The 26,150-nt window shown below is 48.2% G+C and overlaps 1 protein-coding gene across 1 annotated transcript in view; it reads right to left on the bottom strand.

Annotated features, from left to right (window-relative positions):
- Window positions 1-26,150, bottom strand: part of RANGAP1 (Ran GTPase activating protein 1) — a 355,492-nt gene that overhangs the window by 27,414 nt on the left and 301,928 nt on the right. The window contains exons 11-14 of the mRNA XM_082265579.1: window positions 18,103-18,301; window positions 3,088-3,204; window positions 1,686-1,788; window positions 1,510-1,598 (exon numbers count right to left, since the gene is read on the bottom strand). Of these exons, the coding sequence (XP_082121705.1) occupies window positions 1,510-1,598; window positions 1,686-1,788; window positions 3,088-3,204; window positions 18,103-18,301 (508 nt within the window). The remainder of the gene's footprint in view (window positions 1-1,509; window positions 1,599-1,685; window positions 1,789-3,087; window positions 3,205-18,102; window positions 18,302-26,150) is intronic.

Below are 26,150 nucleotides of genomic sequence, written 5' to 3'. Positions count from 1 at the left end.
GCCTGGTAGTAATTATCCATAGCGCTGGTTTCCACCCTCTCCCCTATAATACCCCATAATGACAACGTGAAAGAAATTTATTTGAAATCTTTGCAAATTTATTCAAAATAAAAAAAGTCACAAGTATTCACATCCCCAGTGTGAGATCCAGAGAAATCTAGAGCAGGTTTTCATCAAGGATGTGTCTGTACATTGCTGCATTCATCTTTCCCTCAATCCTGACTAGTCTCCCAGTTCCAGCTGCTAAAAAACATCCCCACAGCATGATGCGGCCACCACCATCCTTCACATTGGGGATGGTATTTGCCAGGTGATGAGCATTGCCTGGATTCCTCCAGACATAACGCTTGCCATTCAGGCAAAAGAGTTCAATCTTTGTGTCATCAGACCAGAGAATTTTGTTTCTCATGGCCTGAGAATCCTTCAGGTGCCTTTTGGCAAATTCCAGGCAGGCTGCCGCGTGCCTTTTACTGAGGAGAGGCTTCCATCTGGCCACTCTACCACACAGGCCTGATTTATGGAGTGCTGCAGAAATGGTTGTTCTTTTCTCTCCACAAAGAAACGCTGGAGCTCTGTCAGAGTGACCATTGGATTCTTGGTCAACTCCCTGACTAAGGCCCATCTCTCCGATCGCTCAGTTTGGCTGAGCGGCCCGCTCTAGGAAGAGTCCTGACAGTTTCAAACTTCTTCCATTTACGGATGATGGAGGCCACTTTGCTCATTGGGACCTTCAATGCGGCAGAAATGTTTTTGTGCCCTTCCCCAGATCTGTGCCCTGATACAATCCTGTCTCGGAGGTATACAGACAATTCCTTGGACTTCATGACTTGGTTTGTGATCTGAAATGTACTGTTAACTTTGAGACCTTATATAGACAGGTGTGTGCCTTTCCAAATCATGTCCAATTAACTGAATTTACGTTTTTTTTAAGTGTCATGGCAAAGGCTGTGAATACTTATGTACATGCGATTTTTTTTGTTTTTTATTTTTAATAAATTTGCAAAGATTTCAAACAAACTTCTTTCACATTGTTATTATGGGGTATTGTTTGTAGAATTTTGAGGAAAAAAATGAATTTAAGCAATTTTGCAATAAGGCTGTAAAATAACAAAATGTGGAAAAAAGTGCTGTAAATACTTTTCAGATGCACTGTATGTGACGAGACATTTTTTGTAAGGTTGAGTTGAAAAAAGACAGGTCATTTGAGACTTGATTAGGCTTTACGTTTTTTCTTCACAGCGGTGGATTATAGAGAAGAAGAAAAGCTATAATTACGGTTTCTTCTTTTCTCAATTTTATTTTACTGAAGATTCTTTACATGGACACTTTTTTTTAAAGATTGGGCTTAATTCACTAATCACTGCTATGTTACAGATTTATACTATTTGCACTTTATGTGTGATTAATAGTACTGCTGTGTGTATGACAAGAATAAGCAATACCAAATACATACAACTAAAATACTCTGCCTTTGATTCTAATTTCTGAAACAACACAAGATTAAGTTACCTTAAGAAGACCCATGCGCACAAGTAAACTGGTAATAAACATATCTGGCTGAAAAAGTGAACTGCCAAAAGCTTTTTTCATTAAACAGTCTGAAAAAAAGGAAGGGTAAATAAATTAGGCAGATTAATAATAGCTATCAAAGGCAAAAGATGGGTGCATAAAAAATAGCTGCTTACCAACAGTATCTTCCACTGCCGTTTTCACTGCTTGTTCATCTCGGTACACAGATGAAATCTGAATGAAGGCCTGTACCACCTTTTCGGTGTCTGTAACATCAGTCTAAGATATAAAGGACAAAGTAAAAGTTTATTCAGCCTAAACTTGGCCACACACACTCTTTAGTTTGATTGTACAATCTCCTTTAGCTCTGTACTTTAGCTCTCCATCGCCACGGACCGCGCTGGAGGCGGCCGCGGCTCTCTAGTTGATATCCCCGGTATTCATTACTGCTTTCTGCTCCATTGCAAGTCTACTCACTGTAAGTGTGATACTTTATTTCCAATAAAATTGTTTGACGATTTTACACTATTAGCGTTTTTCATTCTATACCGGGGAGATCCTATACACCAGAGTAACACAGACCCAAGGATCCCAGGAAAACGGAAAGGGCATTCCATATAGGCGGATTTTCTTGCTCAGACATGAATTTTCTGGTAAGAGTCTGACCTGTTCCCTCCTGATTGGAGAGAAATATTTGGGGTTTTTTCTCACTTTCCCTGGGCTACACTATATCATTGGATCTGATAATACACACGCCCTTGTATTATCCCATCTGGTAAGGGGCTCATTCATTCACGGTGGAGGTCTTCGCTGCACCTATCTATTGTGTTGAGTTTTGCACCTTGGAGGCATATCACTTGCATGTTGGATTCATATGGACTTTCATATTTATTTATGGACTTAATTTTTGGATTCACTATTGTACCCAATTTTATTATTGCTTACTCTTTGTTCACCCATTGCTGAGCACGTCATCTACTGTTTAGTTTTTGATTTGTTTTGATGTGGAGGGAGTTGTCCTCCAATCCATATTTCACCTGTTTATTTTATCATCAATTTTTATCATTGATATATCACTATATTATTAGATATTAGTTAACAGATTAGCGCACCTGATACACACCATTCATACTTTCAAGCTATCCCTGCCACATCAGGTCCAGCAGAACCTAGATGGTGTACTCCATATGCCAGACAGAGAGCAACTGTAATGGATAGCTGCAATAGGAGGGAAATATCAAGCAGCAATGTAGAGAAGTCTCCAATGGAGAAAAATTAAAGAATAAAAAAAGTGCTAGCAAGACGAGATGGCCATTTTCCTAGTAAACAAATACAGAGATATGTTGGTAGTGGGAGGGGTTATCTTGAATTGGCCTACAGTTGCATTGTTTTAGCAGTGTTCTAATTGTCCTGTAGGTGGCAGTATAACTCAAAAGGTTGAGGTAAAGACTTCCGGTGTCTCTGTTCTGTGGGCTGGTTTTCAATTGCAGAAGAATAAAATGGACAATTATCTTTGATTTTGAATAGCTGTAAAATATTCATATCTCAGCAGTGTGCAATAGACAACACAAATAATACCTGAGCTGCTATTGATGACCGCTTAGGACCCATCCGCAAGAGTTTGTCTGGGGACGGAAAGCTGAGAAAAACTGATGCATCAATAGGTGGAAGAGGGGCTGCAGTAGGTGGCGATTCCTTAAACAAAAACATAGATCATTAAATATAATGTTAATTTACACCTGTACAAACTCTAAACATATAATGGTTACACTAAAGCTAGGTACAGCTGCCTGCACATATCTGAGCAGTCTGGAAACACCAAACCAAATGGGTGCCTGTTTTAGTGTAATGTTATCAGCTTATGAAACGCAATATTTATTTGAAAGCACTAGAACATTTAGGTCGGCATCAAGATATTGTGCAGTGATACTGTCTATGCATGAGTTAGTGTTTCAGTGTTTTATTTTGAATATCACATCAATGCACTAAGGCAATGTATCTGTGTTGCAATATGCCCCAAACACACAGCAACACACTACAATGCATTGCTTCTGGACACTTCTCTCCTACATGTAAAAATCATATTTTTGTTTTGTAGGGAAATTACTAAGAACGCCTAAACATTATACATTTTTCGCTTTCGTCCATTGATGGACACAGTGCTCAATATTCAGAACCATAGGGTTATATCAACTCCAACAGGAGTAGGACACTAGGCAGAAAAAAAGACTTGGCTACGCCTATGGACAGTCCTAGCTGGTATACATCCCCCTCTCTGCTATAGGCCTTCAGTTTTTTTCTGCCTAGTCAGGAGTAAGGACCTAGTTCCCTGCCGGGATCTTTGGTCCTGGTTTTCCTTTTAATGGCATCTTTTCTCTGTGAAATATACAATCAACTGCCGGGCTGGCTAGCTAGATTCAGTGGTTCCCCCAGTCTGGCCAGCAAGCACACGCAGACCAGAGCTCTGCGCTAGGTCAGTCACGACATATGGACACATGGGCATGCCGCGGGCGGCACGGACTTCCCAGGCAGGGTCCCTCCTAGGATCCTCGCAGGCTCCGCGTGTGGCAGCCATTTTGCCATGGTCAGGTCCATTGTATTGGGGCCTGTATGATTCTCAAGACCGGCGGCCATATCTGTAGTCCAGCGGCCATTTTTGGTTGGTCGTGCATTAGGAGCGGTGGCCATGACAGTGGAGCCTCCTCCTTTTCCCCTGGACGCCACACCTGGATACTGGCTATCTCTGGTGAAGACCGGTGCTACTCTGGTGGGGTCCCTACCTCTCTCTGCTGCAAGTCGTGGGGTGCTCTGCTTTCGGGTACACCTGTGGTGATACAGGTGCAGTGCCTTCGGTGGGTGAGTCCCCACCGAAGTGCACCGCTAGACACGATTTTGTTTGTGGGTTCCCCCGTTATCTTATGGAGTCTCAGGAGCAGGTTTCCCCACCTGACCCTCTCTTTCAGGCAGCAGGTCCCTCGGGGACCCAGCCTTCCATTGATGCACTGACGACGGTCCTGGAGTCCTTTGTTTCCCAAGTGGAGGTGGCCTTTTGGCGGCGGGCTAGCAAAAAGCGTCCCCCACCCTCCCCTGCCTCATGAGATCCTAAATCAGGCTCTGCTGCCGGGGATGTGGCCCACCCTGCAGTGTTTGTAGCCATGCTCCCTGATTTATCAGATAGTGAGGATGATTCCTCCACACCTGTACCTGCCCAAGATAAAGGCACTGGTCAGAGGCAGAGACTGGAGCCACCACAGGAGATCTAATCTGATTAGGGGGCTCAAAGAAATCCTTCTTTTCAAAGAGTGAGGACGTCTGTCCCACCTGGCGAGAATCTCCGCTTGAAGAGATCTCGTGTGAAACTGTGCAAATGGGACCGCCTCGAAAGCCGACACCATTAAGCCCAGAGACCGAATGCAGGTCCGAAGCGAGGAGGACTCGTTGTCCCTGAGGGACCTGACCTTGGCCTGCATGATCCGGAGTTTGTGCTCCAGAAAAAAGACCTTCGCCTGGGCGGAGTCCAGAATCATCCCCAGGTAAGGGAGACGAACAGAAGGGGACAAGGTCGACTTCAGAAAATTGATGGTCCACCCGAACTCCTGGAGCGTCTGAACTGTGATCGACAGATCGCGCAACAGAGTGGCACTGGAGCTCGACCTTAACAGGAGATCGTCCAGGTAACCGAGGACGGCAATCCCCTGTACCCCCAACAAGGCTAGAACAGGAGACAAAACTTTGGTAAACACTCTTGGAGCCGAAGCGAGGCCGAAAGGCAGCACCACGAACTGATAGTGCTCCTCCGCAATTGCGAATCGGAGGTACCTCTGATGACCCTCGTATATTGGGATGTGTAGATACGCATCCTTAAGGTCGATTGAAGCCAGGAAATCTCCTGGACTCAGGGATGCCACAACCGACCGGAGGGACTCCATTCGAAACTTCTGGACCCGCAGAAAGCAGTTTAGAAACTTTAGGTCCAGAATCAGATGCACCTTGCCCTCCTTTCTGGGCACTGTAAACAGATTAGAGTACAAACACTGAAACCTGTTCCGGTGTGGATCCGGGACAAGCACCCCTTGGGCGAGGAGATCCCGAACCGCCCGATGGAGATCTCGGAAACGATCTGGGGTCAAATGCAGATTTGAGGGAAAGAATCTGTCTGCTGGGCGCGATCGAAACTCGATCTTGTACCCTGACAGAATGAGTTCTTAAACCCACCTGTCCTGAATCTTGGCTAGCCAAGGTTCGGGAAAACAGCGCAGATGTCCCCCAACCCCTGAAACGGGTGAGGGAGCCCCTTCAGGTCGAGGCGGACTGAGCCGCCGTGCCAGTGTGGGCGGCTTTTGACTTGCCCACCCAAGGCTTCTTCTGGCCACCAAAGGCCTTGAAGGACTTACCTTTGTCTTGTGCCTTGAAGGCACGAAAGGACCCCTGGTTAGGTTTAAAGGAAGGGCCCAGCTTACCGCAGAAGGACTTGCCCTGGGACACCTGAGGCAGCAGAGTGCTTTTGCCCCCCGTGATCCCCTTCACCAGTTCATCCAAAGTCCCCAAAAAGACGATTCCCTGCATAAGGGATGTCAGACACTGTCTTCTTGGAACTGACTGCAGACAGTCGTGCGACTAAAGGGGCCTCATCTAAGGCCGCTTCACCCAGGTATAAAAGAGCCTGACCAATTTAATCCACCATCTCCAGAGTAGCAGGAGGGGCACAGTCAGCAATAAGAGTGCGCTTAAGCGCCTTGGCCCACTCCACAACAGCCTGAGAGACCATTACGGAAGCGAACACAGGTTTCAGCAAGGAACCCGCTACCATGTAGATGTGGCGGGTAAGAGTTTCCACCCGCCTATCCGCCGGGTCTTTAATCACCAGAGAAGCCTCAGCGAGCATTAAAGTGGCTTTATTCAACCTGGACACAGTGTGGGCCACCTTAGGAGCCGCAGTCCAGCGAGAATCCACCGGATCCGCAAAGGGATAACGGTACTGAAATCTCTTGGGCACCACAAAATTACGTTTTAAAAAGGCCATTGGTCATTCACGGTATCGTGAAACTCCGCGGGACAGGGAAAAACCTGACCCGACTTCTAGGCTTTGCGGGTCCCGAAGGAAGACCGCTTACCCGACAGGGGGGGCTCATCATCCAAATTTAAAGTGTCTTTCACAGAGCTAATAAGCACAGACATTGCAGCGCTTTCTCTAGCTGATCCGAAGGGGGAATCTTCCTCCTCCTCCACATTCGACAGAGGACTGAGACCCCTCAGGGGGTACGCTGTCCGTGGCAACCAAATCTGGCTCTGAGTCAGACGACAGAGAGCATAGGCCTTTTCTTAGAAGCCCGGTCAGACATCAACAAATCCACTTTAGACGCTAAAGTCGCAAGTGAAGCAGTAAGCAAGACTATAGCAGAGGATTCAGGAGTACCTGAACCCTCCACCAGATCTGGGGGGAATTTGCTATCCTGGGACTCCATAATAGCAATCTCAAATTTAAATGACACTGGCCCTTTAAATCGGTGATTTCCGCGGTTCCCACCGCAACGAGGAACACGTCCTGTGCTACAGGAAACTGCAGGAAAATGAATGCTAGCAGGAATGCAGGCCAGGAAACACCATACAATCCCCCCAAAGTGTGCCTATACTTGCCACATGCTGCCAACTCGATCTGCATGTGAGAAGAAAGGAAGTGACCTCACGCCTCTAGAGGCAGAACACAGCCCTGAGCCACAAAAAAATGGTTGCCAATACCAGTCTATGGAGAAAGCTCCGGGAAAATGGCCGCTGACCACATAAAGACACAGTGCCCACAACAAAGATGGCGCCCGATCGGCGCCAACAGTATTGCAGAAAATGTCTGCTGCCCTCACAATGAGGCCAAAACAGCCTGCCCACACCTAAAACGGCGGCCGCGCGTTTTTTCGCCGATTGCGGCCCCCACACACCAAGTCTGTACTCCCAAATAGATGCCGAAGCACCCCAGGGACCCCCGCAACCCCCCATACAGCGGTAGAACTGCCACAGCGCCCCCGCAGGGACTGGGAAGGGACACACAGGGACTGCACTGACAGACATGAGGGGGACATTACAGATACCGAACTGCCATCCCCATAAACAGAGGGCCCACATACACATCCCGACAGACAATGCCATAGACAGAGGAGGTAGCATGGTACTCACCGGTCCAGCAAAAACGTGGGTACCGCTCTGTGACAGGAAGCCTACCACTCTGGGTGGTGGTGCCGTCAGCAACACGCGGCGTACCGCAGTTGAGACATCCCAGCGAAGTAGCCACTCCGCAGGCTCGTCCCTGAGGACAGGGACATGGTCGTTTGCGAGGCCGGGGCGTACACATAGCCTGCTAACGCTCGATGGCAGGCCGGGATTCCATAAGGCTCTAGGATAACCAGTGCGAATCCCAGCTCTGCAAACGCTGTAGTCTTCCGAAGTCCAACTAACTAAGCGCCGGAACAAATAAAAAGCTATCATTGTAAAGAAAAAACACTTTCTTCGAGAAAAGAATAAGAAAAAAGGCTGAGACTGCAGCCCCAGAAAGGGAAAAGCCAGCCTACTCCTATGCTAGGCATAGGCGGCTCTCTAATTAGGCTAATTAAGCGGTCGCCTAAGGCCTCGCACCTACAGGGGCCTCACAGCCAGTGGCGGAGCGACAACATTTAGAAGGGCGCAGTCAGGGAAATCTCCCAAGTAAAAGATTGTTTAAATCCTCGGATATAAAAGTTGCAGCAGTGTGCTGCAGTCCCTTCACTGCGGCTGCCAGGTGTCTGTTGTCCGCTGAAACTTACACCGCCTTCTCTGCCTGGGGATTGGCCATCTGATCATGTAATCCTAAGATGTGGAGGAATCGGTGGGCGTGTACCTGCATCAGTAGGAAGTGACTGCCCGGTCAGCTCACTCTGCTATCATCAGTTGTTGGGAGGAGAGCTCTGCCCTGGCCCAGGAACATACAGGTAACCAGGCCCCGACTTGTCACTCTGCAGGCTGCGTATTTCCATCCCTATATCAATATTGGGACAAACAGGGGGACAAAAATTGGGACAAGTCCCAATTTTTGTCCCCCTGTTTGTCCCACTCTGCAGGCTGGTCATAGATTTGTGGTGTGTCTACTACGCAAAGGGGGTGAGTAGCCCCAGGGAAGTTGGAAGAGTCCTAAAATGGTTGGTGGAGGAGGAGGAGAAGAAGAAGGCCCTGGGTGGCTGGGGGAGGAGAGGGTGGCTGGAAGAGAAGGAGAGGGTCCCTGGGTGGCTAGGGGAAAAGGAGAGGGCCCCTGGGTGGCTAGGGGAAAAGGAGAGGGTCCATTGGTGGCTAGAGGAAAAGGAGAGGGTCCATTGGTGGCTGAGGGAGAAAGAGAGGGCCCCTGGGTGGCTGGGGGAGAAGGAGAGGGCCCCTTGGTGGCTAGTGGAAAATGAGAGGACCCCTAGGTGGCTGGGGAAGAAGGAGAGGGCCCCTGGGTGAGAAGGAGAGGGCCCCTTGGTGGCTAGTGGAAAATGAGAGGACCCCTAAGTGGCTGGGGAAGAAGGAGAGGGCCCCTGGGTGGCTGGGGGAGAAGAAGATGGCTCCTGAGTGGCTGGGGGAAAAGGAGAGGGCCCCTTGGTGGCTAGGGGAAAAGGAGAGGGCCCCTTGGTGGCTAGGGGAAAAGGAGAGGGCCCCTTGGTGGCTAGGGGAGAAGGAGAGGGCCCCTGGGTGGCTGGAGAAGGAGAGGGCCCCTGGGTGGCTGAAGGAGGAGAAAGAGAGGGACCCTGTGCAGCTTGAGGAGAAGAAGAGGGCCCCTGGGTGGCTGGAGGAGAAGGAGAGGGCCCCTAGGTGGCTGGAGGAGGAGAAGGAGAGGGGCCCCTGGGTGGCTGGAGGAAAAGGAGAGGGGCCACTGGGTGGCTAGGAAAGAAGGAGAGGGCCCCTGGGTGGCTGGGGGAGAAGGAGAGTGCCCCTGGGTGGCTAGGGGAGGAGGAGAGGCCCCCCGTGATGCCAGAGTCAGTTGCCAGGGAAGAGAGTGGATCTGAGCCAGTCCTGCATATCTGACATCAAAGCCAAACATGGTGGAGCTGGAGCCCTTTGCCCTACACAATGACAGCGACCGAGGTGGAAGGTGAGGGGTAGCGGGGCTTTGACATTATATAGCATATGGACTCTGTACATTATTGGTAGTTTTGGTTGGAGTTGTCCTTTAGATGTTTAACTCTGTTGTTTTTCCCCCCAGCTTTGAGGGACTGAGGAATGACAGCCCACTATGCTGGGACTTATAGTGCCCTAGAATGTGGAGGACTGAGGAATCCTCAGTCCCTCATGGAGGGCACTACAAGTTCCAGAATAGCAGGCTGCCATGCCTTAGTCCCCACAGAGGGCACTACAAATCTTAGGATAGCAGGCAGTAATTCCTCAGTCCCCTACAGAGAGCACTACAAGTCCAAGCATAGCAGGCTTCCATTCCTCAGGGAGGAATGGCAGTGCACTATACTGGAATTTACAGTGCCCTCTGTGGGGACTCAGGTATGGCAGCCTTCTGCAGTGGGACTTGTCGTGCCCTAGACTGTGGCGGACTGAGGAAGGGAAGTGTAAGGGGGTCTCTGGAAACTCGGATGCAAGGGGGAGCTTTGGTGACCACAGAGTTCCCTTTTACACCAGAGTCCCCAGCTTTCCCCCTCAGATCAGGGTTCCCAGAACTCTCCTTACATCAGAGTCTCCAGCATTCCCCCTTAAATCGGGGTTTCCAGAACTCCCCTTACTTCAGAGTCCCCAACATTCCCCCTAAATCAGGGTTCCCAGAACTCCTCTTACATCAGAGTCTTCAGAGTTCCCTCTTACAGTGTAAGGGGGAAACTCTGGAGACTCTGATGTAAAGGGGGCTCTGTGAAATTTGATTTAAGAGGGGGACTCTAATGTGAAGAGGAATTCTGTGGACTCTGATGTAAGGAGGAGATGCTGGGGGGAATCTGATTTAAAGGAGAACTCTTATGTAAGGGGGGACACTGAACTCTGATGTAAGGAGGGACTCAGGGAATCATGACCTATAGGGAAATGCTGGGGGCTGTGATGTAAGAGCAGACATATATACTTACATACCCGATGTTTAATGATCTTTGATTAAAGAAGAATTGGTTAGAGAAAATTCTAGAAACTATGAATTCATAGTACAAAGGTTAAGGCTCCTAATGTATGCAATTTATGCAGTTAATTTTTATCGCTTTTTTTCCCATTATGGGTGTGAGTGGGGCCTCATATCCAAGTTTTGCCTTAGGCCTCACAAAGCCTAGAGCCGCCTCTGTGCTAGGCAGAGACAAACTGAATTGGGAATGCAGCTAGATGGGGGTATTGGACCAGAGAGACGGCCCCCTGTAGGTGTGTCTATACAAAGGTTTTGTGAATGTTTTCTAACAAAATCTTCTGCCTAGCTTACTCCTGTGGATAAGACCAATACCCAGACGTGCAGATTGTATGAGTGGGCAGCGACTGTCAGAGGACGTAAGAGAAATGGATTTTACTGTAAGTCAAAAATCCAATTTTCTCTTTCGTTCATTGACGGACACAGCTCCTGTCATTCTTTACCATTGGTACGTCCCGAAGCAGTGTCAAACATGAAGGGTGGGAAACAACAAAAATTTCCAAGGCTAAACAGTAGCCAACCAGGCGACATAGGCTCAACCAAAACAACTGGAGCCCACCTGAAAAAAAAATAATAAAAAAATATACCCTTTAAGAGGATCAGGTCCTCTAAACAGCAGCCTGCAAAACCTTGCGGCCAAATGAAAGCATTCGCAGATGCAAACACAACCACTTTATAAAACTTTGTAAAAGTGAGCACCGACGGCCAGGTGGCCGCCTTGTAAACCTGCGTCACTGACGATTGATGACGGAAGGCTCAGGAGGCACTAAATGTCCTGGTAGAGTGCGCCTCGACAGTGAAAGGAGGAACCTGACCCCTGATGGAATAGGCCTGAACCACCGTCTGTCTGATCCATCTAGACATGGTTGCAGAGGAAGTGGACAACCCTTTGTGAGGTACGTCTGTGAGCACAAATAGAGAGTGACTTCCTGAAAGACTCCGTAGCTGCCAGACACACCCTAATTGCCCGGACCACATTCAAAGCATGCAAGACAATTTCCTTCGGATATTTAGGCCTGGGACACAGGGAAGGCAACACAATGTATTTATTCAAATGAAAGTCAGAGACCACCTTAGGAAGGAATGACGGACAAGGGCGAAGCACCACCTTTATCCATGTGACTCACCAAATAAGGTGGACAGGATAAAGCCGCTAGTTCCGACACCCTGCTCGAAGAGGTGATAGCCACCAAAAAGGCCACCTTCTGGGACAGCGTAAGCAGGGGAAACTTATGAATATTTTCAAAGGGAGGCTTCTGGAGAGCTGAAAGTACCAAATTAAGATCCCAAGGTGGGATCGGAGCCCGCACTGAAAAAACCAAATGTCGGATACCCTGAAGCAAAGTATGCACCAGGGAGCACAGTACCAGTGTGTGGCCAAAGGTGGTTGGAAAAAGACAGCCAAGGACGATACCTGGCCCTTGATGGTACTCAAGGCCAATTTCCGTTCAACCCCCCCATTGAAGGAAGGTTAAGATCCGAGCTACGAGAAGAAGCGAGGATGGACCCGTAGGAACTCACACCACGCAATGTACTCCTTCCACGTACGATGGTGGATCTTCCTAGAGGTAGATTTCCTAGCTTTAAACGTAGTAATCACCGACTCAGACAAACCTCTATCCTTTAGCACTTGGCTTTAAACAGCAAAGCCATCAAAACTAGCAACTGTAAAGCAGGATGGAAGATTGGTCCTTGGGACAGCAGATCCTCCCTAAGAGGAAGCTTTCAAGGAATGTTGGCGACCAGCCACACTAGATTGGCATACCAGGCCCAGAGAGGCCAGTCCAGTGCCACTAAGCTGACCAGAATCCCTTCCGCCTTGATCCTGCGTAGGAGTCTGGGCAGAAGCTTGAGAGGAGGTAAGGCGTAGAGATTAGGCGATACTGACCCCACAGGGCCACCAGCGCTTCTGTGGCGTACGCCAGAAGATGTGTGCCCCACTGGAGACACAAATGCTGAAACATCTCCGGATGAAGGGACCACTCCCCTTGGTCCAATGCCTGCGACTGAGGTAATCTGCCTGACAATTTTTCACCTGGAGAATGTGTATGGTAGATAGGGCTGGAAAGAAACGTTCTGCCCACCTTAGAATGCTGACTACTCCCAGAGCCACCAGGGCACTTTTAGTGCCCCCCTGGTGATTGACATAAGCCACGGCCGTGGCATTGTCTGACTGAATTCACACTGTACAACCCTGAAGATGATCCGTTCAATGTTGTCAAGGTAAGCGGAAAGAGTTCCATGACATCCGGATCTGATTGTCCAGAGACTGCGGAGGGACCTTGTATGAAATTGTGCAAACGGAACCGCCTCGAAGGTCGATACCATCAGGCCCATCACCCGCATGCAAGTCCGGAGGGATGACCAATTGTTGGACAGCAAGAGGCGAATTGCAGTCTGCAATTTCTGTAGTTTGTCCAGAGGAAGGAGCACTTTGGCTATGGCCGAGTCCAGAGTCTGCCCTGGTGCCGTCCACGAAACTGGACTATTTGGGGCGAACTTCTGAAAATTCAGAATCCAGCCTAACTCCGGCAGAGTTTGTATTTTTGTGAAGACTCGAGGAGCGGAGACAAGATCAAAGGGTAACGCCACAAACTGATAATGCTCCTCTCCCACAGCAAAGTGGAGAAAACGCTGGTGACTGGCACATATTGGAATGTGAAGATGGGCATCTTTGCTATCTAAAGAGGCAAGGAAATCCCCCGGATGCAGAGATGCCACCACCATTCAAATTGACTCCATTTTGAACTTCCGTACCCGCACAAAGCAGTTTAGCACCTTGAGGTCCAGAACTGGAAGCACTTTGTCTTCCTTCCTGGGGACTGTGAACAGGTGTGAGTAAAAACCCTGAAAAGGTTCCGAAGTCGGAACCGAAACAATCACCCCTTGAAGGAACAGGTCTTGTACCACCCCATACAGACCCTGTAACCGGTTTGGGGACAGGCGCAGGTTCGAAGGAAAAAACCTTGCCGGTGGACAAGAGCAAAACTCGATCTTGTAGCTGGACCGAATGACTTAGTGGACCCTTGTACCAGGGAAGTCCAAGGGTCTGGAAACCAGCAAAGCCCTCCCCCCACCCCTGATACGGATGAGGGCGCACCTTCATGCAGAAGGAGCTATGTCGGTGGGTCTGGAAAAGCCCACTCTCAGCTTGCAAGACCAGGTTCGTTTAGATCCGCCAGAGAACCTGAAAGGCTTTGAGCCCTGGTCAGTTAACCCAGAGGGACGATAAGACTTTCTATGAGGCGAGAAGGTAGGTCCATGTCTATGACAAGGTTCCTCGCCCTTAGTAGCCTGCGGAAGAAAGGTACTCTGCCCCCATGTGAGACCTTTTATGATGTCATCCAGGGTAGCTCCAAACAAACAATCTCCTTGAAAGGGAAGATTAGTCAAGGCCTTTTTTAGAAGTCTGGTCTGCAGACCAGCATTTGAGCCAAAAGACATGCCTAAGAACCACTGCCAAAACAGAGAGGTGAGCCATCAGGGGAGCCGCGTCCAAAGAGGCATCATAGATGAACTGCAGCCCCTGGATCAGCTGGTCCGCAAGCTCAGCAAAGGCAGGATGAAGCTGTTCTCCCTCCAGGCCATGGTGTAGGAGCTTAGCCTACTCAGTCAAAGTTTGCAACACTAGATAAATACCGGCCTCATTGCCAAACCAACTAGGGCATAATGTGGGCCACAGACTCCGCCTTCCGTTTAGCCGGATCCTTAAAGGCCGGGGGACTCTTCCACCCGAAACATGGTTGGCTTGTTTAATCTGGAAATCGGAGTGTCCAGCACCAGTGGCACAATCCACTTCTTAAGGAGGGACTCATTATAGGGGTAACGCCTAGTAAAGCGCTTAGGAACCCCACGGGGACGCTTTGGTCGTCCCCATTCTTTAGCGACAATTCTGTCAAAATAGGCAGGAAAAGGAAACACCTTTGCCGCTCTGGATGGCTTGTGAGTACCAAAGGTACCTGTGCCTCCGTCGCAGCTTCAGCTGCGTCGTCTCTCTTCAGGGTCTGACGCAGATACAATCAGTGCATCAACCAGTGCCTTTTGCAGAATCACTCTCACTATCAGAGGAATCAAGGGACGTTGTCGCAGGCCCAGCAGGGTGACCCACGTCCGCGGCGGCCAAATCAGATTCAGGATCTGAGGAGACAGATGAGGCAGGGGATGTTTTTTGCTAGCTTGTCGCCCGCAAGCCGCCTCCACCCGAGACACAAGGGACTCCAGGATGCATGGAGTGTCAGAGAGGGGATCAGGTGGGGAAACGTGCTCCAAAGTCTCCATGAGTCACCAGGGGGGAGATACAAAAAACACACTGCTAACAGACAACCCCCACCGTTCTGGCAGCACCACCCAGTAGCCAGCACAAGGCACAGACCGATCCTCAGGAAAGAGGAAGAGGATCCCCACCAGACTCACCATCCCCCGACAACCACCATGCACCTGCAACCACCAGAAGAATCTGCACTACACGAGCGGCGAACAGGAACAGGGTGGGTACTGCACCAGACAGATCCTTGTCTCCAACGAAATGGGGGGTCGTCAGCCAGGAGGAACTCTGGCCGAGGCCAGGTCGTATGAGACCACACGAAACGTTTCACTCGCAGGGCCAGTACCTGTCCAGTGAGGTTATGTCGTGGCCGACTTGGCGCAGAGCTGAGGTCTGCACGCGCTCACTGGCCAGACTGGGGTGACTACTGGATTTAGAGTATCAAGCCGATCGCCCAGTCTGGCAGTTGATTGTAGATCTTACAGGAAGAATCCAGGCGGAAAAAATGTCCTACCTAAAAATTTTGCCAGGACCAAAGATTCCAGCAAGGAACTAGGTGGTCCTTACTCCTGACTAGGCAGAAAAAAAACTAACTATAGCATGAAGAGGTAGTATACCCACTGGGACTGCCCATAGGTGTAGCCAGAAGTTTCTTCTTCCTAGTGTCCTACTCATGTAGAGGGCAGCATAATCCAATGGTCAAGAACAACAGGAGCTGTGTCTGTCAATGAACCAAAGAGAAAAGCAATTTTTATGCAAAGAAATGCCTACATACACAAGTCTTTACATATTTCAGTTTACATTAGGTTTACAGTTATACTGCGGCAGGCAGCCGCTCATGCACGAACCGCCTTAACTATATGCCGGTCGTGCGCAGAAGGCTAGGGGGCGAGCGTATGCCACCAGCGGCGCTTTTGCCCCCGCTCGTTAGCGGGCAGGCGGCTCCGATTGCTGCCTGACACCTGCGATCGTTCCCCGCTGAGAGAGAGAACGGTCAGCTGTTGTAAACACAGCTGACGGTTCTTCTCCCTGGAATGATCATAGAGCCCCTGTGATCCTTCTATATAGGAACACAGGTCTCTATGGTTATTTCACAAGCCACGCCCCCCCACAGTTAGGATAACTCCCCTAGACTCACATTTAACCCCCTGATCACCCACAATGTTAGCCCCTTCCCTGCCAGTGTCATTATTACAGTAACAGTGCATATTTTTAGCACTGATTACTGTATTAAGGTCACTGGTCCCCCCAAAGGTGTCAAAAATGTCAGTCAGGGGTCCGATCTGTCTGCCACAATGTCGCAGTCCCACAAAAAAATCGCGGATCGCCGCCATTACTAGTAAAAAAAAAATAATAATAATAATAAAAATGACATAAATCTTTCCAGTTAGACGCAATAACTTTTGCGCAAACCAATCAAAATACGCTTATTGTGATTTTTTTTTATTAAAAAGTTGTAGCAGAAAACAAATTGGCCTAAAATGTTAAAAAAATTTAGATTTTAAAATTTTTTTGGGGAACGTTATACAGCAGAATGTGAAAACATTTTTTTCTTTTTTTTTTTTTTGTCGCTGTTTTTTTGTTTATAGTGCAAAAAATAAAAATTGCACAGGTGATCAAATAGCACCAGAAGAAAGCTGAATTTGTGGGGAAAAAGGACATAAATTTTATTTGGGTACAGCATTGCACGACCGCGCAATTGTCCGTTAAAGTAACGCAGTGCCGAATTGAAAAATATGGCCTGGTAATTAAGGGGGCAAATCCTTCCGGTCCAGAAGTGGTTAAACCCCAGGAAAAAAAGAATGGTAAAAACTGAAAAGATATTTAAATTCAGAGCTTATCCATCCTCTGAGTTGAAGGAAAAAAAGTTGGCCCAGAGTAGTCTGGCAATATTGGTTCTGTATACAATGGCAAAAACTAGAATATTCTCAAGCAGTCTAAGGCTGGCCAAACATTATACAATCTTCCTATTCAACTTCCTTTAGATTTACCCTAAACTAGGATCATAAGCTTAATAATAGAAAGAAATGCCAAGCTGCGTTTTCCAAAGCAAGCAAAGTCCTTTCTTTTAAGAGAGGTATGGACTCTCGAGAGAAACATATCCTTTTGCCCCTGTACAAATCATTAGTAAGACCTCATCTGGAGTATGCAGCTCAATTTTGGGCCCAGTTCTCAAAAAGGATATTGGGGAAATGGTGAAAGTGCAGAGAAGTGAAACCAAACAAATAAAATGCATGGAGGAGCTCAGCTCTGAGGATAGATTAGAGGAACTGAATATATTCTCTCTTAATGAGAAGAGAAGATTAAGGGGGGGGGGGGTATGATCAACATGTACAAACACATATGAGGTCCTTCTAGTGAACTTGGTGTTGAGAAACTCACTTTAAAGTCATCACTGAGGACCAGGGGCACTCTCACTCTTTACACCTACAGCTAAGACCAAAGTCCCAGCAGGGAACTAGGTCCTATCCGTGTTACTAGGCCAAACAAACTGAGTATAGCAAAGCCTGAGGGGTTACGCCGTTTGGGACAGCCCCTATAGACGAAGACAATACTTTTTTTTGCCTAGTGCCTATCCCTAGTGGGAGGAGCATAACCCTATTATCTACAATTAAGCAGAGCTGCGTCTGTCAATGAATGATAGAGAAAGAGATTTCATCTCCAATCCTGGAAAGGTTTCTTCACAGTAAGAGCTGTGAAAATATGGAAAAGACTTCCTCCAGAGGTGGTAATAGCCAGCTCAGAAAATTGCTTTAAAAAAAGCCTGGTTTCTTTCCTATAAGTACATAATATAATTCGGTACTAATATTTCTAGGTAAAGTTGATGAAGGATTGCCTCTCGGGGGATTCGGAAAGGAAATTTTCCCTTGCTGGACCAAATTGGATCATGCTTTGCTGGGATTTTTTGCCTTCCTCTGGATCAACTGTGGGTATAGGATTGTTTATATGGGATTGTATGGTTGTTGTTTTTTTTTTAACAAAAATTTTTTTATTGGTTGAACTAGATGGACTTGTGTCTTTTTTCAACTTAACTATGTAATGCAAAGGCCTGCCTGATTGCATACAAATTTAAAGTGTTTAGGTTTGACCTCAAGAAATGTGTATAATGTATGACCAGCCTTACACGGGTGTAAAAAATAAAACCGTCAATGAAGCAATAGCTATAGCTTGGACAGCAGAAGATCATTATAATGTGGAGTTTCAATAAAATATAATTTATATTTACTGGCTCAAAAATTTTCTTTGACATCCCCACTTTCTGTTCATCTTCCTCCTCTTCGTCCCTTCTTTCCTCATCATCTTCATCTTCCTCATCATCTTCCTCCTCCTCCTCTTCTTCTTCTTCCTCCTCCTCACCCTCCTCATCCTCTTCCTCATCATCAACTTCATCCTCTTCATTGTCATCCTCATCCCCTTCATCATCACTAAAAAAAAAAAAAAAAAAAGACAAAATGTAACAAATTTAAAGGGTACGCTTAAAAAAAGGCATCCTGGAAAGACAGGACCGTGAAAGCATTCACTGATAACTTTAGTTTTTGGAACCACTTCATGCCCAACAGCTTGCACCTGTAAAATAAAGATTTTTTTTTTTTTTTTAAACCCTAATGCATTCTATGCATTAAGGTAAAAAAAAACCTTCATGCAGTGCTATCCCCCCAAATACTTACCTAAACCCAATCTCGATGCAGTGAGCGATGTGCACAGGAGCAGCACCTTTCTTCTCTCATTGGACAAGGCAGCAGCTGTAAATCACAGCCAGTGAGGAGTGTGCGGGGCAGGGTCGAGATTGACTCTGTGCATCAATGGACACACAGAGCGAGCTTGGGAGCAAGCATGCATGAGTGCCCCCATAGCAAGCTGCTTCTTATGTGGGAACTCAACAGGCGGGAGGGACCAGGAGCACTGGCAGGGGATCCTAGAAGAAGAGGATTGGGCCTGCTCTGTGCAAAACCATTCCATAGAGCAGATAAGTATTATAGTTTGTTTTTTTGAACATACAATTGTTGCCTTTGGAATCACTTAACCACTTGCCGACCACTCACATGGGTACAACTGCGGCAAAGTGGCTCGATTCCGTCCAGCGACGTAGACCTACGTCGCTGGACTCCTCCCCTTGTGGGCGGCGCGCGCGTGCCGCCAGAGGCTCTCCCGCTGTATTCAGTTACAGATGGAGTCGGCCCAGGAGAGTTGTGTAAACAAAGCGGGCCGATCTCCTAAGTGACAGGCAGGGTCAGATTGCAGGATTCAGCATAGCTGAACCTGCGATCTGTCCCTGTGTCACACAGTCCCCTCCCCACACACACGTCAGTAAGCACCAGGCATACATTAACCCCTTGATCACAAATAAAAATTAACTCCTTCACTGCCAGTGTCATTTTTACAGTAACAGTGCATATTTATAGCACTGATTACTGTAGTAATGTCACTGGTACTCCCAAAAGTGTCAAAAATGTCAGTCAAGGGTCCGATCTGTCCGCCGCAATGTCTCAGTCCAGCAAAAAAAAAAAAAAAAAAAATTGCAGATCGCCGCCATTACTAGTTAAAAAAAAAAATGACATAAATTTCCCGTAGTTAGTAGCTGCGATAACTTTTGTGCAAACCAACCAAAATACGCTTATTGTGATTTTTTTTTACCAAAAATATGTAGCAGAAAGCAAATTGGCAAAAAAAGTTAAAACATTTTGATTTTTACATTTTTTTTGGGGGGGGGGGGGGGGGATTTCATTAAAATAAAATGTGAAAAATAGTTATTTTTTAAAAATTTTCGCTCTTTTTTTGTATAAAGCGCAAAAAGTAAAAATTGCACAGGTGATCAAATACCACCAAAAGAAAGCTCTATTTGTGGGGAAAAAAAGGACATAAATTTAATTTGGGTACAGCATCGCACGCCCGCGCAATTGTCCGTTAAAGTAACGCAGTGCCGAATCGCAAAATATGGCCTGGTCAGGAAGGGGGTAAAATCTTTCGGTCTTAAAGCGGTTAAAAATACGCTCATTGAGGATTTTTTTGTCAAAGACATGTAGCTAAATACATTTTGGCCTAAATATATGACAAAAATTGAATATATTGGATATTTTTTAACTTTCAAAGTAGAAAAATATTGTTATTTTTTCAAAATTGTCGCATTTTTTTATTAATATCGCAAAAAATGAAAAGCACAGAGGTGATCAAATACTACCAAAAGAAAGCTCTGTTTGTGGGAAAAAAAGTACGTAAATTTCGTTTGGGTACGGCGTTGCATGACCGCGCAATTGTCAGTTAAAGTCGCACAGTGCCGAATCGCAAAAAGTGGCCTGGACGTAAGACAGCAAAATCCTCCAGTGGTAAAGTGGTTAAACCTCCTTCCGGCAAGCCGTCATTTTCAATAGGCTAGGAAGGAAGAGGTAAAAGTGATACTTAAAGCGTAGTTTCACCAAAAAGTAGACCTTCTGCTTTAAGAGCTCCTGACCCCCTGGCATGCCACATTTGGCATGTCATTTTTTTTTTTTGGGGAGAGCGGGAACCTAGTTCTCCTCTCCCCCTCCCCTGCAATCTTCTGGGACACGTCACGACTCAGCGCATGCGCAGCGTGCACCCGGCTGTGAAGCCGCAAGCTGTCACAGCCGACTGCCCACACTTATGATGCTGGCGCTGCGGGGAGAAGAGGGAGAGAACCGAGGTTCCTGCCGGCGGCATCGGATCATGGGAGAGGTGAGTGTGTTTATTATAATTCAGCAGCTACACTTTTTGTAGCTGCTGACTTTTAATAAACACAAAATGGCTGGAACTCCGCTTTAAGGCATAAACTGTCTGCCCAGTTGTTCTGGGAGGACATCATATGATGTTCTCCCAGGATCAGACCACACTCCGGCTTGAACTGCCGCGTCCACTGGACACGAACGATGACAAAATCATTGTATCCGCCCGCTGCCGGTACTCCATCATCGCTGTGGCCAATTACAACAGATCACATGACAATTGTTCATAATGAAAGGCTTTGCTACATGCCGTTTGTGTACTATTGTGATGAGCTCTTGATTGGTCACAGTCATCAAATGGTACAGACAGGGCCAATCACAGCCCATCTGTACCATGGGATTAGCTGTGGACACTAATCACAACAGTAAACACTGAATGAGTGTTCAGAAAAAATGGTTGCTTATAACTGTAAAAGGCACAGTTATAAGCAATCATAATGTGTATATAAAAAAAAAGAAAATCCTAAACAGCTCCCCAGAGTAATATGTTTAAAAAAAAAAAAAAAAAACAGTCCCCAGTGTTCCTGATCACCGCCACACCAGTTATAGGATGATGCTGTACTGCACTGGTAATAGTATGTAAACATTTTTTAAGAAGCCTTTTTTATGTCTTCATTTTCCAAAAGGTTACAACTTAAAAAAAAACTCGCCATGCCTCTTACTAAATACCTTGGACTGTCTACTTTTCAAAAAGGGTTTATTTTTGGGGATATCTGTGCTGTCCTGACATTTTTAGGCCTCAAGAAATGAGAGACCATCAGTACATCATGACTGATCGATTTTCATATACAGTATCTCACAAAAGTGAGTACATCCCTTACAATTTTGAAAATATTTTATTATATCTTTTCATGTGACAACACTGAAGAAATTACACTTTGCTACAATGTAAAAGTAGTGAGTGTACAGCTTGTATAACAGTGTAAATTTGCTGTCCCCTTAAAATAACTCCACACACAGCCATTAATGTCTAAACCGCTGGCAACAAAAGTGAGTACACCCCTAGTGGAAAAAAAGAGAGCCTTTTGGGGTGAACTAATAAAGACACAGAGGGATATAACAAAAGAATATTTTATTCTTTATGTAATGTGTATCAAAAAAACATTAAATAGGTATGGTTCAACTTTGCAAGTGCAGAAATTCTATCAAAGGGTGCAGACAAAAGGACAGTGTAATGACACCAATATTGTAACAAACAAACACAGACAAACAGATTGTGGATAGCAATTATCGTCCAGACACCAGGAAGTGAGAGGCACTGTCAAAGATTCCACATGGCAGATCGCCGTATCAATTAACTATAAATAATGGTATGCAAAAATGGTGCAGGGCCGGACTGACCATCGGGCGGACCGGGCATATGCCCGGTGGGCCGCCGAGGCCTCCGCTCTGAGTCCGGGCGCATGATGGAGTGTCCGCCTGTCCGGCCGACGGCCGTTGCTGGTCTCTCCGCGGCCGATTCCGCGGAATCTGAGGGCCGCCGCATTACCGCAATCTGGCCGCCCGCCCCTCCGCTAAATTACCACAAATATCATCTGGCCCGGCCGTGGCTGGCCGCCGCTGTCCCCGACTCCCCACTCCAACTTGGCTCAGCTGGCAGCCGGCTCCGCAGCGGCATCCAGCGTAGCTCAGGAGGAGGGGGTGGAGTCGGTCGATGGACGCTGTGACTGTGCTGTGTGAAGAGGTCGGGGGTGGAGCTAGAGGCCAGCGGGAACCCATGCTGCCTTGATGTCGGGAAGAATCGGGGACAGTCGCCGGCGCCGCACCGCAGACAGATACTGACAGTCTGTCTCTGAGTCAGTGAGTGGACTTCACTAGTCTGTCACTAGTGCCTGCCTGCCCGCCCGCCCAGTGCCCTGGAGCTAGAGTCACTGACTGCCTGAGACTGGAGTCGACTGTGACCTGCTGTGACTGTGAGACACCAAAAACACCACCACCACACCCACGACCAGGACAGGAGCCAAGGCCTGCAGCAACAACAGGTAAGCAAAGGTCAGCACAGCAGCACACAAACACACCACAGACAACCACAGTCACCACTGGGATTTGTGGTTCTGGCCTCTGGCAGAGCATTGTTCACTTCTGGCTTAGCAGCAGGCAGGCCGCAGGCGTAAAAAACAGATAACAGTCAGCTACACACTGTAACTGCTAGAAAACATGTGCCATGCCAGTTTGCTTTTTACATGTGATGTGACAGCCAGGTGCACATTTTCAACTTGAAAATGTGCACCTGGCTGTCACATCACATGTAACAAGCAAACTGGCATGGCACATGTTTTCTAGCAGTGACAGTGTGTAGCTGACTGTTATCTGTTTTTTACACCTGCGGCCTGCCTGCTGCTAAGCCAGAAGTGAACAATGCTCTGCCGGAGGCCAGAACTGTTCTGGCCTCCGGCAGAGCATTGTTCACTTCTGGCCAGTGGCGGCCGGCCAATAGGGGGCACAGGGGCACCGCCCCCCCTAAAAGTAGAAAGAAAGATTTAAAAAAAAAAAAAAAAAAAAATTTTTAGCCCACTAGGGGGGGCCGGACCTAGTGCTGGGTAAGGGAGGGGTGGGGTTTTGCCTCCCACGTGAGGCAGACAGAGGCGCCGATTGGCGGCCTTCTGGGGGTCATCGGGGCTCAGAGCAATGCGCCCAGACACTCCCCACTTTCCTGGACTCCTGGCTGTGATTGGTCCAGACTCCAGCCTGGACCAATCACAGGAGGACATCCCGGGACAGTCCTGGTCACGTGACGCGTGGGGGCGGTGCACCACCCCGGCGTAACGTTCTTCCCACCTGCAGACGGAGTGAGAGCCTGAGGAGAGCAACCGCATGCGTCCGACCGGACCGTACGTACTGTAATTCGGGCTCGCTCAGGCATTGGCATTCGCAGCTCGCTTAGCTGCGTGGCGTGAGACCGGCGCTGACCTAGAGGAGTGAAGTGACCGCAGTGCAGTGTCGGCCTGGTACGGATGTCGGCCTGGAGTGACCACCCGCGCCCGGAGAGTGTCGGCCTGGAGTGACCGGGGTGTGTCGGCCTGGAGTGACCGTCGCCGACTGGACTGGAGCGCCTCTTCCTGCTAACAAACAGGTAAGCAAAGCAGGATCCTGCCCTGTGCTGGAGAGTGCTGCGGGAGGTGCATGCATGGCTACACTGTGCTTTGATAGGGAGAGCCAAGTTGGGCCTGGGGGTTTGCTTAAAGCGGTTGTAAACCTAAAATAAAAAAAAATAATAAAAAAAAAAACCCTGCAAAACGAAGGCATAATGAGCTAGTATGCATCCCATACTAGCTCATTATGAATTACTTACCTTAGAACGAAGCCCAGACACGGACCCCCGGACACCGCTGCGGGCGCTGACATGATCCCACGGCGTCTCTTCTGGGTTCAGCGGCTCAGGCGCTGTGATTGGCCGGAGCCACGATGACGTCACTCCCGCGTCATTTCCAAGCGGCTGCATGCACTGCAAGAGCCAAAAGAGCTGAATGGTGTTTATGATTAAAGGAATACTGAAAACCCCTGCGAGGGAAAAATTGGATTTTTGTCTTACCTTAAAATCCTTTTCTCTGATGTTCATTAATGGACACACCTCCAGAATCGTATTAACCATTGGATTATGCTGCGCCCTACAGGAGTAGGACACTAGGCAGGAAAAAGCTTTACCACGCCTATTGGGCAGTCCCAGGGGATATACTCCCACACTCTTATAGGAATTCAGTTTTGTTGCAAGCAGTGTCAGAAGAAAAATAACCCAACTCAACAGAGTCAATGAACATCAGAGAAAGTAAGATTTTTGTAAAATCTTACCGTAAAATCTTTTTCTCTGATGTCCATCGACAGACGCAGCCTCATCTTCATGAGTTGAGTGGGTTATGCTGCCACCTGCAGGAGTAGTCTAGGCAGTACATTAGTACAAAACTTTTAACAAATACACGCCCACGGGGCTGTCCCTCCAGGCATAACCCCCACTGCCACAGCCCAGGACGTCAATTTAGTTGCAAGCAGTGAAGACAAAAGAACCATCCCCATACAGAGGAGCGGGTGTTGCGTCTGTCGATGGATTTTAGAGAAAAACATTTTACGGTAAGATCTTACAAAAGACTAATTTTCTCTATCGTCCATCGACAAACGCAGCTTCATCTCCATGAGCTGAGTGGGACGTCCCAAAGCAGTATAAACATGAGCGGTGGGAAAAACGCAACCAGACAGTAACGTCAACTCCAAGAGGCTAAACCTAGCCAACCAGGCAACATGGAGCTCAACCAAAAACAGGCGCTCACCCAGGTAAAAGACCCCTAAGAGAATAACAAAAAAACATTCTCCTCCGAAACAGCAGCCTGCAAAACCTTGCAGCAAAAAGAGGCATCCGAAGATACCAACAAATCCACCTTGCAAAATTTGGTAAAGGTGTGCACAGACGACCAAGTCGCTGCCTTAAAAACTTGTACAAAAGAGGCCTGATGGCGAAAAGCCCAAGAGGCACTCAGCGCTCTAGTAGAATGCACCGTCACAGGGAAAGGAGGATTGAATTGGTCGCAGCGGACACAGCCAAACCTTTGCGAGGACCGTCCGACCGACCGCGTGTGAGTAACCCCCCCCCCCCCCAGGAGAGCAGCGGCGGGGAGCGGCGCTCGAACCCCCCCCCCCCCCAGAAGCGAGCGGCAAGCGGGTCGGGACCCCCCCCTCTCTTATCGCGGGTGGCGAGCGGTACAGTAAACCCCCCCCCCCCTTTTTTTTTTTTTTGCGGCGGGCGGCGAGTGGTGCGGACCCCCCCCCCCCCCCTGACAGAGAGGGAGCAGAGGAGACTAGCGGAGCAAAGGCTGACCGGGAAGTGACAGAGGGAGGCGGGTGCAGAGCGGAGACTGACCGTCTGAGGGAAAAAAAAAAAAAAAGCCAGGAACTGCTAGAGTCAGACTTAAAGGGACATACACTAGGTAAGTAAGACTGGTGACTGAGATTGTACACTGACTGAGGGTGTAGTGTAGTACCTGAGTACCTGTGAGTACCTGAGTATCTGTGAGTACCTGTTACTACCTGAGTATCTGTGAGTACCTGTGAGTATCTGTGAGTACCTGAGTATCTGGGAGTACCTGTGAGTACCTGAGTATCTGGGAGTATCTGTGAGTACCTGAGTATCTGGGAGTATCTGTGAGTACCTGAGTATCTGGGAGTATCTGTGAGTACCTGAGTACCTGTGAGTACCTGAGTACCTGTGAGTACCTGAGTATCTGGGAGTACCTGTGAGTACCTGAGTATCTGTGAGTACCTGAGTATCTGTGAGTACCTGTGAGTACCTGAGTATCTGTGAGTACCTGAGTATCTGGGAGTACCTGTTACTACCTGAGCGTTGTGCGTCTGACCGGGCTGTGCGACTCGGGGTTGTGCGTCTGACCGGGCTGTGCGACTCGGGGTTGTGCGTCTGACCGGGCTGTGCGATAGGGGTTGTGCGTCTGACCGGGCTGTGCGACTCAGTGTTGTGCGTCTGACCGGGCTGTGAGACTCAGTGTTGTGCGTCTGACCGGGCTGTGCGACTCGGTGTTGTGCGTCTGACCGG

This window comes from Pelophylax lessonae, assembly GCF_965119305.1.
Source record: "Pelophylax lessonae genome assembly, chromosome: 8".
Taxonomy (NCBI): Eukaryota; Metazoa; Chordata; class Amphibia; order Anura; family Ranidae; genus Pelophylax; species Pelophylax lessonae.
The sequence above is the reverse complement of the archived record's forward strand: the minus strand, read 5'-3'. Positions and strand labels throughout refer to the sequence as shown.